General features: G+C 53.3%; 1 protein-coding gene across 1 annotated transcript; it reads right to left on the bottom strand.

Moving 5' to 3' along the window:
* Nucleotides 1–262: 262 nt before the first annotated feature.
* BATF3 (basic leucine zipper ATF-like transcription factor 3) lies at nt 263–13,267 on the bottom strand. Its single transcript, XM_068986587.1, has 3 exons — nt 13,159–13,267; nt 10,315–10,419; nt 263–759 (listed from the first exon to the last, which is right to left on the bottom strand). Exons 1-3 carry the CDS (start codon nt 13,234–13,236, stop codon nt 574–576), a joined length of 369 nt encoding a protein of 122 aa, XP_068842688.1. The 5' UTR covers nt 13,237–13,267; the 3' UTR covers nt 263–573.
* Nucleotides 13,268–14,808: the final 1,541 nt, after the last annotated feature.

Below are 14,808 nucleotides of genomic sequence, written 5' to 3'. Positions count from 1 at the left end.
GGAAATCAGACCCAGGAGCTGCAAAACCACCTGAGGGAACAGGAGATGACCTCTTCAGAAAGAGGAAAGGTATTGCGTCTCTAAATTCCAGGAACTTGGCCAAAAGAAAAGAAGACAATGACTTTTTAAAAAATATTTTTATTTATTTATTTGGCCGAGCTGGGTCTTAGCTGCATCACGCAGGATCTTTCGTTGTGGCATGTGGGATCTAGTTCTCTGACCAGGGATGGAACCAGGGGCATTGGGAGCTGGGAGTCTTAGCCACTGGACCACCAAGGAAGTCCCGACAATGCCTTTATTATGCATATGCTAGGGGAAATGATTCTGCAAGGGAAGGTACTAGCTGACAAAGCGGAAGCACAGCGACTCCAGCCTGGCTCCGCTGCAGGCTCTGAGTCAGGCTCCTGCGGGGAGGGGGAGCGTCACGCTGAGCCTGGGCCACCGAGGACCGAGCCCGGAGCTCCAAAGAGGTGACCCAGGTGCCCGGATGTGGAGAGAAGCCTCCTCCAGTGGGGGTGACAGACACCAACTCGTCGGGCTCCTCGCTGAGCCGAGGAGGGCCGTCTCTGGGCTTCACCGGGGCAGGCAGCCGGCCACAGGGTCCGGCCGTGGCAAGGGCACAAAGTTCAGGGGGCACAGCAGCAGTGGGCACACCTTCTCGTGCTCCTTCAGCGCCTCGCTCAGGTGCTTCAGCTCCTCCGTCAGCTTGCCGATCTCTCTCCGAAGCACTGTGTTTTCTTGCTCCAAGCACTCATACTCCTGAGAAGACAGGAAAGGCGCAAAATTGGCCCTGAAACCCGTGCCCTTCCCCCATCCTCCCGCAGATGTAACCGTGGGCCACGGAGCTCTCACCTCCTTCCCTGGCAGCTTCTCCTTAACGGTGCCTGCCTCCAGCCCTCGGATGTGTCTGTTCATCTGCTCCATGTCTCTCCCCTCCCACTGGGCTGAAAGGTTCTATGAGCGCTAGTTCTATGAGGGCTTTGTTTTTTTGAATCATCTTTATTGAGGTGTGTGTGTGTGCGTGTGTGTGCGTGTGCGCGTGTGTGCGTGTGCGCGTGTGTGCGTGTGCTTACTCGCTCAGCCGTGTCCAACTCTTTGCAACCCCATGGACTGTATCCCACCAGGCTCCTCTGTCCATGGGACTCTCCAGACTAGAATACTGGAGTAGGGGGCCATGCCCTCCCCAGGGCATCTTCCAGAACCAGGGATCAAACCGCCGTCTCCTGTGTCTCCTGCACTGAGGTGAACTCTTTTCCTGCTGAGCCAGCCGGGAAGCCCTTACTGAGGTATAATTCATATAAAATAAAATGCACCGATTTTACATGTTTAGTTTAATGAGTTTTGACAAGCATAAACTGGTTTGATCAAGACGCAGAACGTCTCCATCCATCTGAAAGTTCCCTGATCTTGCTGTAGCCATGTGTTCCAGGAAACAAACTCACTCAGAAGGACAATGCAGAAGGGAGTTTATTACACTGGTGCACCCAAAGCAGAGTCTCCTCTTAGCCAAGGACCCCGACTAGTTTTTGGGAAAACCTTATATACCCTAAGTGTTTGTGACCAAATCCACCTACCCAAATTCCCAGAAACTAGTCTGAACAAAGGAAAAGAAAGATAGAGTTAACCCGTGATTCATATGCCTTAACCCTAGGAAGTTCAGTTCAGTTCAGTCACTCAGTCGGGTCCGACTCTTTGCGACCCTAGTAAGTTAACAGTGGACAATTATCAATAGGCTTGTGGTCATACCCCAATAAGCATAATAGAGTGCATGACTCTATTCAGTTACATAGATAATTAAGGTATTATTTCAGACAATGGAGAGTCTAGGTACAAGCCCTGGGGCTCTTCCTTCTGGGGGCCTGGTTTTCCAGTTGGCATGTCATTTCCGTAGATCCTAGGCATCTAGCTCAAAGTCCACAGTCTGGCCCAAGATGAAGCCCTGCTTTCAAGACGGAGCCTGTTCCGTCTGTTTCATCCTTCAATCTCCCTCTGCAGTCAGCCACCCCTGCCCGCTAGCTGCTGATCTACTTCTGAAGGTCTCTGCTGGGTTCACTCATTTAGCCCCAGCACCAGGAAAAGTGTCTGGAACAGAACGCATGTTTGCTGAATGCTGAGTAAATGAGTGCAAAATACCTCGTGCTTTGGCTTTGTTTCAACACTCACCTAATAAGTTTCCACTAAATGAGAGTTTACAGAGGCTTAGAACTGGGGGCTGGTTGGGGGCGGGGGAAGAGGGTGGAATCAGAGAGCCCTTGACCCAGCCCACCCAGTGTAGAAACCTTCCCTGTGTAATCCCATCTCCAACATCCGACTCTCTCCTTCTTCCAAGGACACTTCCTGCCAACGTTTCCGAGCCGCTCTATTAGAAAGCTCCACTTTGTACTGATCTAAAATCCTTCTCCCCTTCACACCCACCTACTGAGCTTGGTTCCACCTATGGAACCACACAGAGTACGTGCGATACTTTCTCAACATCACAGTTCTTGAAATGTGAGGAGATGGCCCCATACCACTTCCCCTTAGGTGTTCTACGAGCCCAACTGCCTCAGGTCCTCTGGGCTCCTTGGGTTTTAGGACTTCTGCTTCCTCTGCCCTCCTGGAGGCCATTCCCGATGTACATTCCATTTGCCAGGGGCTCTGAGCAAACTTCCCCTAACACAATGCGTGAGTCTGGGAAGGGCCCGGCTATGCGGAGGGCAGCTGTCTAGAGGTAGTCTGCTCTGGGTGGGACCCACGTTCAAAGCCAGCTGGCTCGAGAGATTCTCCCTGAGCTTGCAGAGAAGTGCTGGATTTGCCGGCACCTGCTGCATCTCCGTCCTTGAACGACCAGATTTAATATTTTGGCTTAAGGGTAGGCTCTACATCCACTTCTACTGAATTTCACCCTGTTTCTTGGGCACCTTCCAGCTCAGCAAAATCGTTTTGAATATTGATTATGCCAGCTCCTAAACTGGTGATACCACACAGCTCTAAGTTTTCCCCTCGTTTGATGAAGCAAGTCTTTTTCTTCATCCAACTCGTTAGTAAGTCCTACAATACTCGGCCACTTGCAGAGCCTGACCTTCTTAAGGCTGACAGTCTCATTTGCATCTTGTTGAAAAGCTGTTTTCAACCATTTCTAGGTTGATTCATATGATTAGGCTTTGTCGTACCATGCATTTTCTGAGCTGGGGACCCAACCTTACTATCTTACCAGTAATGTTTAAGAAATATTACGGAAAAAGTCTGATCTTCTTACAAGCATGAAGGCACATGCAAATTCTCAGCTCTCCCTCTTTGCTAAAGCTATTCTCCTCAACTGAGCTATCTTCCTTTTTTCGAATGTGGGCCCAGCTCAAGTCCACCACCTCCAGGAAGGCTTCCCTGATTACAGCACCTAATGAAACCACATCTCTCATTATTTGTTCTCTTCGGTCTTGTATCATAGTTCAATCTTACTTATAATAAATAAAGTCTCTCCCCAAAGATTAGAAATGTATAGCAACCAAGGGCTCCGCTACCTTCTCCTATAACCCTTCTGACCGGCCCCAGTGCCAACATCTACGACTCCTCAACATCACTGACTCCTCAACTCTCGCCCTCGGTCTCCTCTTACCTTCTTTCCTCCCTGCCTCCTCCTTCTAGTCACCTTCCTCCCACTCAGAACAAGGGCCCCAGAGGGGTTCCATGCACAGGCCATTGAAGCTATCCCTCTGCCCCCTGTCTTTCCAAGGCAGGCTCTCAGGGTGGCCTGGAATACTCTCCACGGCAGCAGGCCTCACCCACATGCCCGCAGGCTGTCTAGGGGTCACTTTGGCTCCCCCAGGGGGCTGGCCACATCTGCCTGCCGCTCTCCCCCAGACCTACCACCCCCACCTCCCCAGACTCTCGTCTGGCCTTTGACCAGCTCTAGTCCTAGAGTCAGAAGTCAGTCTCCTGATGCAGCAAGAGGCCCTCCATGGGCTAGAAGGGTCTGGATAGGAGGAGGGCATGGGGGCCTAGGCACCACGGGGAGCCTGCCCACAGCAGAGGGCTCAGAGAAGCTATAGCTCTGGGTAGCTTGCACATGCATGTGTGCAAGCATGCGTGCGCACGCACGCACGCGCACACACACACACACACACACACACACACACTCTATCCTGCAACTGGAAATGCTCTTCACTCCAAGTAAAATGGAGAACACGTTTGATTGGTCCCATCCCTGGTGGCTCCGATGGTAAAGAATCCACCTGCAATGCAGGAGACCTGGGTTTGATCCTTCGGTGGGGAAGATCCCCTAGACGAGGGCATGGCAACCCGCTCCAGTATTCTTGCCTGGAGAGTCCTCATGGACAGAGAAGCTTGGTGGGCTACAGTCCATGGGGTCGCAAAGAGTCAGACACGACTGAACAACTAAGGACAGCACAGTGAGCTAAGATTTTAACTGGATTCCAAAGAAAAGACTCCTTCCTGTGGCAGTATATTCCAAATGCCTTTGTGTAGTTACTGAACTGTGTGGCAAGATGCTTGTGAGCTTTCCCTCTGGAAGCCACGGGGGCCACGCTGCCTAAGTTCTCTGCTTGCCCTAAACCTCCACTCAAAAAGGCCACAGAGCGGGCGCCCAGCAGGTCCCCTGGCTGCCTTCTCCCTAGGGACTTTCTCTTCTGGGATTTAAGTTTTATTCATAAATCTGCAGAGGGGGCTTTTCATCGAGCTGAGGGAATAAAAAGAGAAGAAGTCAAAATCTCCTTCACGCAAGACCAGCTTCACAAAAATAAAAAAGGGGAGTGGGAAGAGGAGGTGAGAACACTGAGTGGGTACAGAGAGGAATGAGGAAGACCCTCTTCAGCTTGGGGAAAATTACCTGGACTTCATATGTGTGTAAGACAAGCCAAGACCGTTAGACCCTTTGTTATTTCCAAAGAGATGATCAGTCTAGCTCTGATCTTGCTGACTCTCGAGTCTCCTGCCCTGGGAGGGTTTGAGGTCACCAGGCTGCCTTCTCTGGGTATTTGCAGGACACAGCCACAGAGCAGAGACGAGAATGGGAGGTGGCGAAATCACTGCAAATCCAAGTTCTGCCTCGGAAATTAAACTGTCTCAGGCAGTGATCCCCAACTGGGGCAATCTTGGCAGTCCCCAGGGGACATTGGGAGCGGCTGGAGACAGCCTGGGTGGTGACAGCTGCAAAGGGCACCACTGCCTCCAGGGGGTAGAGGGTTGAGCACAGATGCTGCTCAATGTCCTAGGGTACACAGGACATCCCCCGCAGTGAGGAGATAGCTGACCCCAAATATCAATAGTACTATGCTTGAGAAACCCTGGTCTGAGCACCTAAGAGAGGCTGATTGAGGACTGCGGTGCTGTCTGGGTGGGGAGAGATTTGGATTCTAAGATGCCTTTGATGCAAAGACTGGTATGTGGGAACCAGGGGCCAGAGATGATAACTAAGGCAGGAAGGGAATGAGGGGAAGATAAAGGCCATCAGGAGGACACAGACCCCCTTTCACAAGCGAGGCAACCGAGGCTCGGAGGTACAGCGACTCTTCCGAGGTCATACACACTTGGGACCTGATCCCTGACCCCAACATCAGCCGCAGCTCTCACGCAATGATAGCAATTCTGCTTTTGCTTGGCAGGGCCTGGGCCCAAATTTCCCCCATGGTGGTTACCAGCAGGAAAGGACTACTCGAACTCAGGATTTTACAATAAGTCTCTTCCCAAGCCTTAAGCTCATACGCTTCCCAGCAGAAAAATTGTGTCACCAGCCCAGGGCGGTACAAATTAGTGTCATCATCACTTTCTAAACCCGCTGAGGACTGACATGAAGCATTCTCTTAGAATATGCAATATCTGAAAACACCAGGGCGGCACACTCCACAATCATATTGCCCAAGACAGTTGTCAGCTTGTGACATTCAGGGCTCCCGAGGGTGGCACTGCTGCCTTCCTTTTCTGGTTCAAAATCCTTTCTCAGTCTTACATCTCCGGGTGCCTGGCTGGAACCAGTGTGACCCACTTCTGACACACTCACAACTGGCCTTAGAGACCCGGACCGTCTTCTTGGGTTCCCATCTGTAAATGTGGACCCAGGTCGTGTGCCTAGTGTTCAGAGATGAATACGGGCTCAAAATCCCCAAGAGAAGGGTTAAGTGCTTTGACTGGGTGACTTGAAAAGCCACAGTGAACAGTGAGGCACACAGATATATGCTAGGAACCGCTTCTCGTCACCACAGTGTGGCTTCCAGAAACACCCGCCCGCAGGGAACTCAGACAACCCTCAAGAGTGAGCCTGGCCTCTCCCTGGCTCTGCCTGCCCAGGTGCCCCTCCCAACCTGCCCTTGGTGGGGCGTGGGTTGGGGGGGGTCCTGCCCTGATAGGATAGCTCCCCCATCTTTGGGGCTGGAGATCTGGGGAAGGAGGATGGCGCCTGAGAGGCTTGTAACAGCTGGGACTAGAGGAGACCTTTCTGGATGTTGGAGGGAAGAGAGGCTCAAGAATTGAGGGGGCAGGAGAGGACGGTGGGAATTTTTAAACACATCTTGCTCTAAATATTCCCCTTCACAGTGCTCAGGAAAAGCAAAGAGCTCGTGCTACCTGGAGATATTTAGCAATGGCAGCCCACCAGATGGGATAGAGAAATTCATGGGATAGAGGCTTTACTCAAGGGGACTTCCCTGGCGGTCTACTGGCTAAGACTCTATGCTTCCACTGCAGAGCAGTGTGGGTTCGAGTCCTGGACCAGGAATTTAAAATCCCACAGGTCGCAGGGTTTTTTGGCATAGCCGAAAAAAACCCCGCTTTACTTTACTCTTAGGACGGGTGGGCTCCTCTCCTCAGAGGACAGGAACTTCCTCAGGGAATCGCAGGGCAGCTGTGGATGTCAGGCCGTGGGTTTCTTGGCCCCTCGATGTCTCCCAACGTGCTGGCCGCATTCCGAGTCTGAGGAGGAGGTTTCCAATCACCTCTTACTTCTCCCAACCTAGACGTGGCCTGGGAGCCCCAGGGAGCCCGCGGGGCTTTCAGCTCTGACCCACAGCAGTGTGCAGGGTCCCCTGCCCGCAACCCACTGGAACACAAATTATTCATCACCACACGTCTGAACCAGACATCTCACTCTCAATGTGCAGATGTTCTTCAAAGTTTGAAAACTAGTCACCAAGGTGGCTGCTGCCACCAGCGACCACTGACACTTGAGCGTAGCTAGTGACAGTAAAGGGCTCCGTGTGGCATGGATGGAACCACTGTCCTGGCCTCCTTGACACTGTGTTTCCCAACAAAATTGGCCGTGGTGCGTGATCCTGATCCATCCTGGCAGCTCCCCAGAAAAAGAGGGGAGGCCGTGGTCTTCTGTGGAGGCCCTGGGTTTCAGAGCAATCAGCCCCGTTTCTGGAAAGGGCAGCTGGCGTGGTTATGTCTATGGATAGCAGAACAAGCTAAGAACGCTATGAAGGGTCCTCCACCCACTGTTCTAGGAGGGATTAGGCAGGAGAAAATGTGACGAACCACCGTTAAGTTTCCAAGACATCAAGTTCATTTGGTTATCAAATCCCACAATGACAGAAATTGAGAGAGACCCATCTCTTTTTTTGAAGCTGTAGTAAAGTATTCATGTTACCTTCCATGGTATACAGAATAAGCTCCAGGCTTTCTGAACTAATCAATACAATTAATAAAAATCCTCTAACTCTGCTGGTAAAGAATCCACCTGCAATGCAGGAGACCTGGGTTTGATCCCTGGGTTGGGAAGATCCCCTAGAGAAGGGAAAGGCTACCCACTCCACTCTTCTGGCCTGGAGATTTCCATGGACTGTATAGTCCACGGGGTTGCCAAGAGTCGGACACAACTGAGCAACTTTGACTTCAGTTTCACTTTAAGACTCTTATCCCTCCCCAGGACAGGAATGAGATCTGATTCCTCTCCTTGTGACCCAGTGGCAGTGCCTTGCTGGCAGTGGTTCTTAATTAATACTTGTTGAGGGATTTCCCTGGGGGTCCAGTGGCTAAGGCTCCGTGCTCTCAATACAGGGGGCCCGGGTTCCCTCCTTGGTCAGGGAACTAGATCCAGCATGGCAACTAAGAGTCGGCATGCTGCAATGAAGATCGAAGATTCCAAGTGCTGCAACTAAGATCTGGTGTATCCAAATAAATAGATAAAAATAAAAATTAAAAAATATATATCTGTTGAATGAATCTACTTGACCTGGTTCCACGAAAGATCTTATCCAAGTCATTTAGTCACCTCTGCACACATAATCACAGAGGTCTTAAAGCCGAGTATCTTCTGGTGTGTTTTGATATTAATATACTCATCTCCAACTAGAAGCTCTTCGAGAGGAAGGGCCCAGCTGTCAGGCTGGCGCATGTGCTCTGAACATAGGGCTGTGCACTGACTGAGCAACAAATCCCCTCTGGGGGTTCTTTGGTAACAGGAAGCTAGAACCAGGCTTGCTTCAGGAGCAAGGGGAGGGAAGAAAAGAGGCAAAGGACATCCCAATTCTTCTGAGGAATTTTAAAGAACAATCTAGTCTGGGACAGGCTTTCCCTGACCCTGGTCTGAAGGTCCTAATCTCTTTCTACAATGCAGATTTCCTACTTTCAAGAAAGAATCTAGCATTTATAATGTATAGCCCTCCGTGAATTTACATCAATGGGTCTCCTCTCCCTGGAGGCTGTGCATTCTAAATATGTTCTCTGCTCACTGTGAAGGGGTTTTTAGAGATAGTCATTTCCCGCTCATAAAAGCCCACAGGCTCCAATGCTGTCAACACCCTCAGACTGGCCATGCTGAGACAATCTACGGCCAGAAAGACTGGCAGGAGAGTGCAGAACCAAAACCCTTAATGATCACATCAATCCTGCGTGAAGATGAGCACAGAGCTGCCATCGATTCCTTGGACAGATCCTGGGATGCCTTCTACATCACTTGCTGACACGGAGTGGTTCCCGCGTCCTGGCTGCGAGATTATACAGGATAATACACAGGGATCTCAGGGAAGGAAAGAGTCTAGCATCACCCTCAGGTCCCTGATTGGGGTGATGGGTCGACGGTTCATTAGCTTCATATTACAATTTGAAGACAGCTGAGAAGAGGAAGTCTCAGGATGAACAATCCCACTATTATGGCCAGGCTGCCACCAAGGAGCCTGCGGGGACCCATTTGGAGGCCTCGAAGCAGACACTGGAGATGCGGGGTTAGGGCCAGGACAGAGGTCTTGTTGCAGTGATCACTGCCTACCTGAGGGTGAGCGATGCTGGGAGCCAACAGATCAACAGATTAAATCTCCCAGTGAGAGGACAAAAGGGTAGAGTCTGAAAGCATGGTCAGCACCAACATGCGAGAAAACAGACAAGTAGAAAGGTGATCAAAGAAACAGAAAAAAGTGGTTAAGAGGGTCAGGAGAAATAGGAAGCTAAAGACCTTGCAGGGGGACTTCCCTGGTGGTCCACTGGCTAAAACTGCACACTTCCAATGCAGGGGTCCTGGGTTCAATCCCTGGTCAGGGAACTAGATTCCACATGCTGCAACTCTAAGATCCTGCACGCTGCAATGAAGACTGAAAAACCTGAGTGCTGCGACTGAGACCTGGCACAGCCAAAGGAATAAATACAAATAAACACTCTTTTAAAGTTATAAAAATAAAGAAGCTAAAGACCATGAAAGAATGTTCCAAGAAGCTGAGGGTTACTGGTGTCAGAGGTCTCAGCAAGGTCAAGGATCAGGGGACTAGAATGAGGTCCCTGGACCGGGCAGTGTCAGGACACTAGCAGACTCAGCGGAGCCGGTTCTGTAGGAAATTTGCGCGCGCACGTGTGTGTGTGTGTGTGTGTGTGTTTGGGGAGCAGAAAGGATATCACAGTGACCTGGGAAATAAATGGGAACTGGGGACATCGCGACAGCAGGTCTCTTTTTAAGCAGCAGGGAGGGGCTTCCCTGGTGGTCGGGTGGCCCATGCTCGCAATGCAGGGGGCCCAGGTTCCACCCCTGGTCAGGGAACTAGATCCCATATGCCATGAAAATAGATCCTGTCTGCCAAATAAATTCAATAATTAAAAAAAAAAAAGAAGAACCAGGTAAATAAAGGAGCGAAAGAAAGGAAACGGGGCACTAGCTTGAAAGCGAGTCAGGATCAAAAGGAAGTTTCCTTGCTTTAAAATTAAAAGAGAACTGTGAGATACAGCCAGTGAAGGAGCAATGAAGACTCCGGAGAGGGAAGACTCCGAACGCTGGGCTGGAGGGAGGCAGCGGGATTAGATGCACCCGGGCCCAAAGTGGTGATGACCAGGGGGTGGGGGCGGAGGACCACTCCCCGCCGTGGCCCTGGCGTGGCTCAGCCCCAAACACCCGCTCACCTCGTGGAGTTTGTCAGCCTTCTGGGTCTGCTTCTTCCGACTTCTCTGAGCAGCAACTCGGTTTTTCTCCCTCCTCCGGACCTTCCTGTCGTCATCCTCAGGGCTCTGGGGGAAAGGGCGTGGTCAGGTGGGATGCTGAGGCCCCTCGCGCCCCTCCTCTGCCCGCTCCCCTCCTCTGCCCGCTCCCTTCATCCAGCCCTGCTCGGGAGCATCACCATGTTCGCTGCAGCCACAGCAGCGCTTGCTGCTCCATCAGCGGGGGAATCAGTGGCCCCGCGTCGAGGGAGCACTACGCATGAGCTATGGCTGGGTTAGCTGCTCCCCCGCCCTCGCCGCCCCCGAGACCTGCGTGGTGGGACTGCCATCTAAAAGATGAGGAATAAGAAACTCCGAGAGGTTGAGGAACTTGCTCCAGGTATCACAGCTAGTAGAGGCCGAACGGGAAGTGGAACTCGCGTCTGCTGGACTCCAAACCAAGTTCTCAAACCTTTCCCCCACCCACCTCCTGGGGCGTGTGCCTGGAAGAGGTGTGGTGTTGGTGTGCACTTGAGGACGGTAAAGGCAAAAGGCGGCTGCTATCTGGGACTTGCCATGGGCCAGGCCTTCCGCCACCACACACAAAAAGGTACTTTTGACATTGTGTGCAAATCACAACTATGCTGATTACTGATTATAACCACGCAACTCTCCCAACACACCAAGTGGTCCTAAAGGCCACAGGCAGCTCATCCCTTTGAACAGTGCTTGACTGACATTTTGTTTCACAGGTCAGAGCAGTTTGAATCCTAAAGCAAACTGATGATGTGTCTTGAAAGCTCTTAGCTATATAAGAGATTTAACCAAACTTAGTCAAGTCCTTCAAGAGTTATTCTGAAAAGGCAGGCAGAAAAATGCACCTACAATGGTAAAAACACTTCATCCAGTTATAGAAAACAGAGGAGGGGTAGAGTATTTGCTTCCCAGAGACCTGTGAGAAGATTCCATGGAAATACTACCTTTAAAGAGTTCAGAGATCAAGAATTCAGTGGGATACAAACACAGGAAAGCTACTCAGTTATTACTATTAGTAGAAAGCAAATATTGATAACATGAAACAACAGATGTTTTCAGATATCATTTTATCTGATCTAATATTCCAAATAAGAAAGATACATATCTCCTCAAGTTACAGTGAGTAGAGAATTTTCAGCATATGCAAGAAAATAAAGCTATGAAAGGAAAAGAAGAAAGAACGTGACAGAGAGAAGTGGCCTGAAGACAGTGTTTAAGGGACCAGACACGAGATGTTAAGATGTAGTCTTTAAGAGGCAAAGAAGTCTTGGTGGAGGTAATCAGAACACAACAGGGGGTCTGACACACAGAACTTTAGCTTTAGAAATATAGGTTCTTGGTTTTGTCTGTTACTAGCAATATGGCCTTGGGTAAATGACTTACACTCTCTGATTTTTCAATTTTCTCATTTGCTGTGTGATTCATTCATTCTTTCAGTGAGTATTAACTGAGTACCTGCCATGTGCCAGGCACTGTCCTGGGCACTAGAGATGCATGTCCTGAACAAGTGGTCAGTAATCTCTGCCATGATCATCCTAACAGCCCAGCACTTGGAGCTGCATAAGATAAAACTAGCTTTTATCCCAAAGCGCCACATGGTGTGTCTTCAGTAACGTCTGTTAAGACTGCTATTTTCTGTTGAGTCCCTTATAGCACTCATCACCAAATCATGCCTCTCTGGTCCTCATTGGAGATTCATAAGGCCCAAGGGAGGAGCATGCATCCTGCCCTGTAAAACTGGACACTCCAAACTGGAGTTAGCACCTACCACATGGTCGGACCTGACAACCAGTAGAAATATTTAATCAAGGCGGAAAGAGAGCAGCAAAATGTTGATATATTCATATATTACTAACCATATCTCTATTAGTCCTCATAAAAATCACAAGAAGTTATATTATATTGATTTTTACACGTGGAGAAACTGAGGCTCAGAGAGGTGAAGCAGATTCCCCAAGGCTACTCAGCCTGTGTGTGGCAACGCTGAGGCCCAGACTCAGCTGTGTGACTCTCTAGCGTCACCCGATGACATTCTGCGGCAGGCACCTAACTGAGAAGCAGGGCATAACCCTGAAAAGACTCGATCCTAACGTAGCTGAGTGAGAAGTTCTCGGTCTGCCGTCCCTGCCGGCAACCTTGTGTGTTTCCCCGAGTACGCGGCTGTAAACACTGTGGTGGACAGCGCAGAGGGGCCGGCGCCCGCCGAGGGCTCTCCACCCGCCCTGAGGTTGGAGTCTGCCCACCTCGGGCCGCCACCTCGCGTCCCTGGGCCATTCGGGAGGCCGCCGGAGGAGAGTACACGCTGAGATTGCCTGGGCACGAGCCGCCCCTCGGAGCGGAATTTCCCCTCTCCACACCTTGGCCCCAGCTCGGCGCGGCGGGGAAGGACCACGCGCTCTGGCGATGGGACGGCAGCCAGCGGCGGCACACGGATGGCGACACCCAGGGCGGCCCAGACCCCACGTGCCGGGCAGCGTGAACAGTGCCCAGCCCTACCAGACGTCGGCGCCCTCCGACCTCTGCTCCTCTCAGGTTCAGGAGCCCAGTCACCATCCCGGACGCCCCGGGCACCTGGAGTGCGCTCGGGGCGGCCGGGCAGAGGCGCACAGCGGGGTCCCCGCGTGCCCCCTCGCCGCTCGCGTCCGGCTCCCGCACTGCCCTCTACCCCTGCTCCCATCAGTCCCCAGCCGGGAGCCCCAGCACCCACCTCCTGGCGCCCCTCGTAGCGCGCCCACCACTCCCCGCAACCCGGGGACCCCCCGCCACCCCCCGAGCCTCCATCTAGCTCGCTACCTGTGGCCGCGCCTGGTTCCCGGGCGCCGAGACGCTCCTGTGCAGGACGCTGCCGGCAGCCGGGAGCCCTTGCGACATGCCGGGCGCTGCTCCGGCTCGGCCCGGCCCGCCGCGCAGCCTCGCGGACGAGCGGCCGCGCGGCCCGGCGCGCCCTGCACGCGGGGCGCTGCCTACCGGCTCCCTCCGGCCGCACGCATCCCAGCGCCCCCGCACCTGCGGGCGGCCGCCTCGGCCCCGCCCCCCGGGCTTCCCGCTCCCCCGGCTCCGCCGCGCGGCGCCTGGGTTTCCCCACCCCCCGGTCCCAGCGCGCCGTCCTTCCCGTCCCGAGTCCGCCCCGCCCCGCCTTCTCCCACCCCCGCTCCGTTCCTCCTCTCCCCGCCCTCTCGCCGCACCCCGGGGTCCCAGATCCCACCCCTGCCGCCGCTTTCCGCTGGGGCCCCCTTCTTCGTGGAAGTCACGTGGTGGCTCCGAAACCCAGAAGGGAGCGCGAAGCCCCCTCACCAGAAGCGAGGCTGGGACAGGTTGCGGTCGTGGAGGCGCCGCGCAGCCCTGGGGGGCGTCTCTCGGCCGCTCTCGGAGAACTCGGGCTGAGAAACTCCAGTGGGAGGTTTGGGAGGGGAGGGGGTGTTTTCTTTCCCGGTCCCATCGCGGCACCTTCCTGCGCATCCGCCCGCCTTTCCCCCCGCCCGCAGGGGTCACAGTCTCGGGGGACTTTCTCTGGGCTGCGATCGGTCACGCTCCCTCCCTCCGGGGCCCCACCGGGGAGACGCAGGCCTGTGCACCTTGAGACCCACGGGGCACCCCGGGGCCTTTCTGAGGAGAGCACCTTCTCTCTCCTCTTTCGCCAGTTCCGCGGGGCAGTGGGAGGGAACCAGGCGGGGCGGCCCCGGAGGGTGAATTCCCTCGGGGAGGATGGCGAGGAAGAGATTGTCCTGCAGATTTCACAGTGGCTGGGCTTCCCCGGAGCCTGGCTGGCACGGGGGACGCCCCTGGTACACAGGTTCGGGGATCTGGACCCTGCGCGCTAACGTGAAGTGGACCCGATGCTTTTTTCTCCCAAGGTTCAAGTGGCGGATGCTCTGCCCACAAAGTTAAGATGCGGGACTTCGTGCCAGAAGGAGGCCGAGGCTTGCTCCCTCCACCTGCCTGCCAGTTAAAAGATGCAAAGTCAAGCGATGTTGTACGTGATCCCAGCAAAGGAAAAAAAAAAAAAGGCAAAAAAAAAAACCAAGTGGTTATGGGTTTGTGGTCTGCATACTGTGAGCACCGGGAAGGAAAGATAACCGCGAACCTGGGCCGGCGGGTGGGAACCAGAATCAGGAGGTCAGGCGTGCCTTCCGAGTGTGGTCGCTTAAGCTTTCAGGCTCCAGGTTCGTGGGCAGCCGTGGGGAGGAAGGCGGGGTAGAGGGTGGTGAGGAGTCGGGGGTAGCGGGGCGGACACCTGTGGCTCCCAGTCCAGCGCACGTGGCTCTTCGCGCCAGGTTTAAGACCCCTGCAAAAGCTTTGAGATGCAGCCAGCTAGAGGGCAGGGAAGCAAGTGGTGATTCTTGTCTGTGTGTATAGGGGCTTGGACCAGCCGAGAGGAGGGTGGAGGTGCACGCGGGCCGCGGGAGGACAGAGGGTGGGCGCCTCCACGATTAAGGCTGCACA

This window comes from Capricornis sumatraensis, chromosome 14 (genome assembly GCF_032405125.1).
Source record: "Capricornis sumatraensis isolate serow.1 chromosome 14, serow.2, whole genome shotgun sequence".
Classification (NCBI taxonomy): Eukaryota; Metazoa; Chordata; class Mammalia; order Artiodactyla; family Bovidae; genus Capricornis; species Capricornis sumatraensis.
The sequence above is the reverse complement of the archived record's forward strand: the minus strand, read 5'-3'. Positions and strand labels throughout refer to the sequence as shown.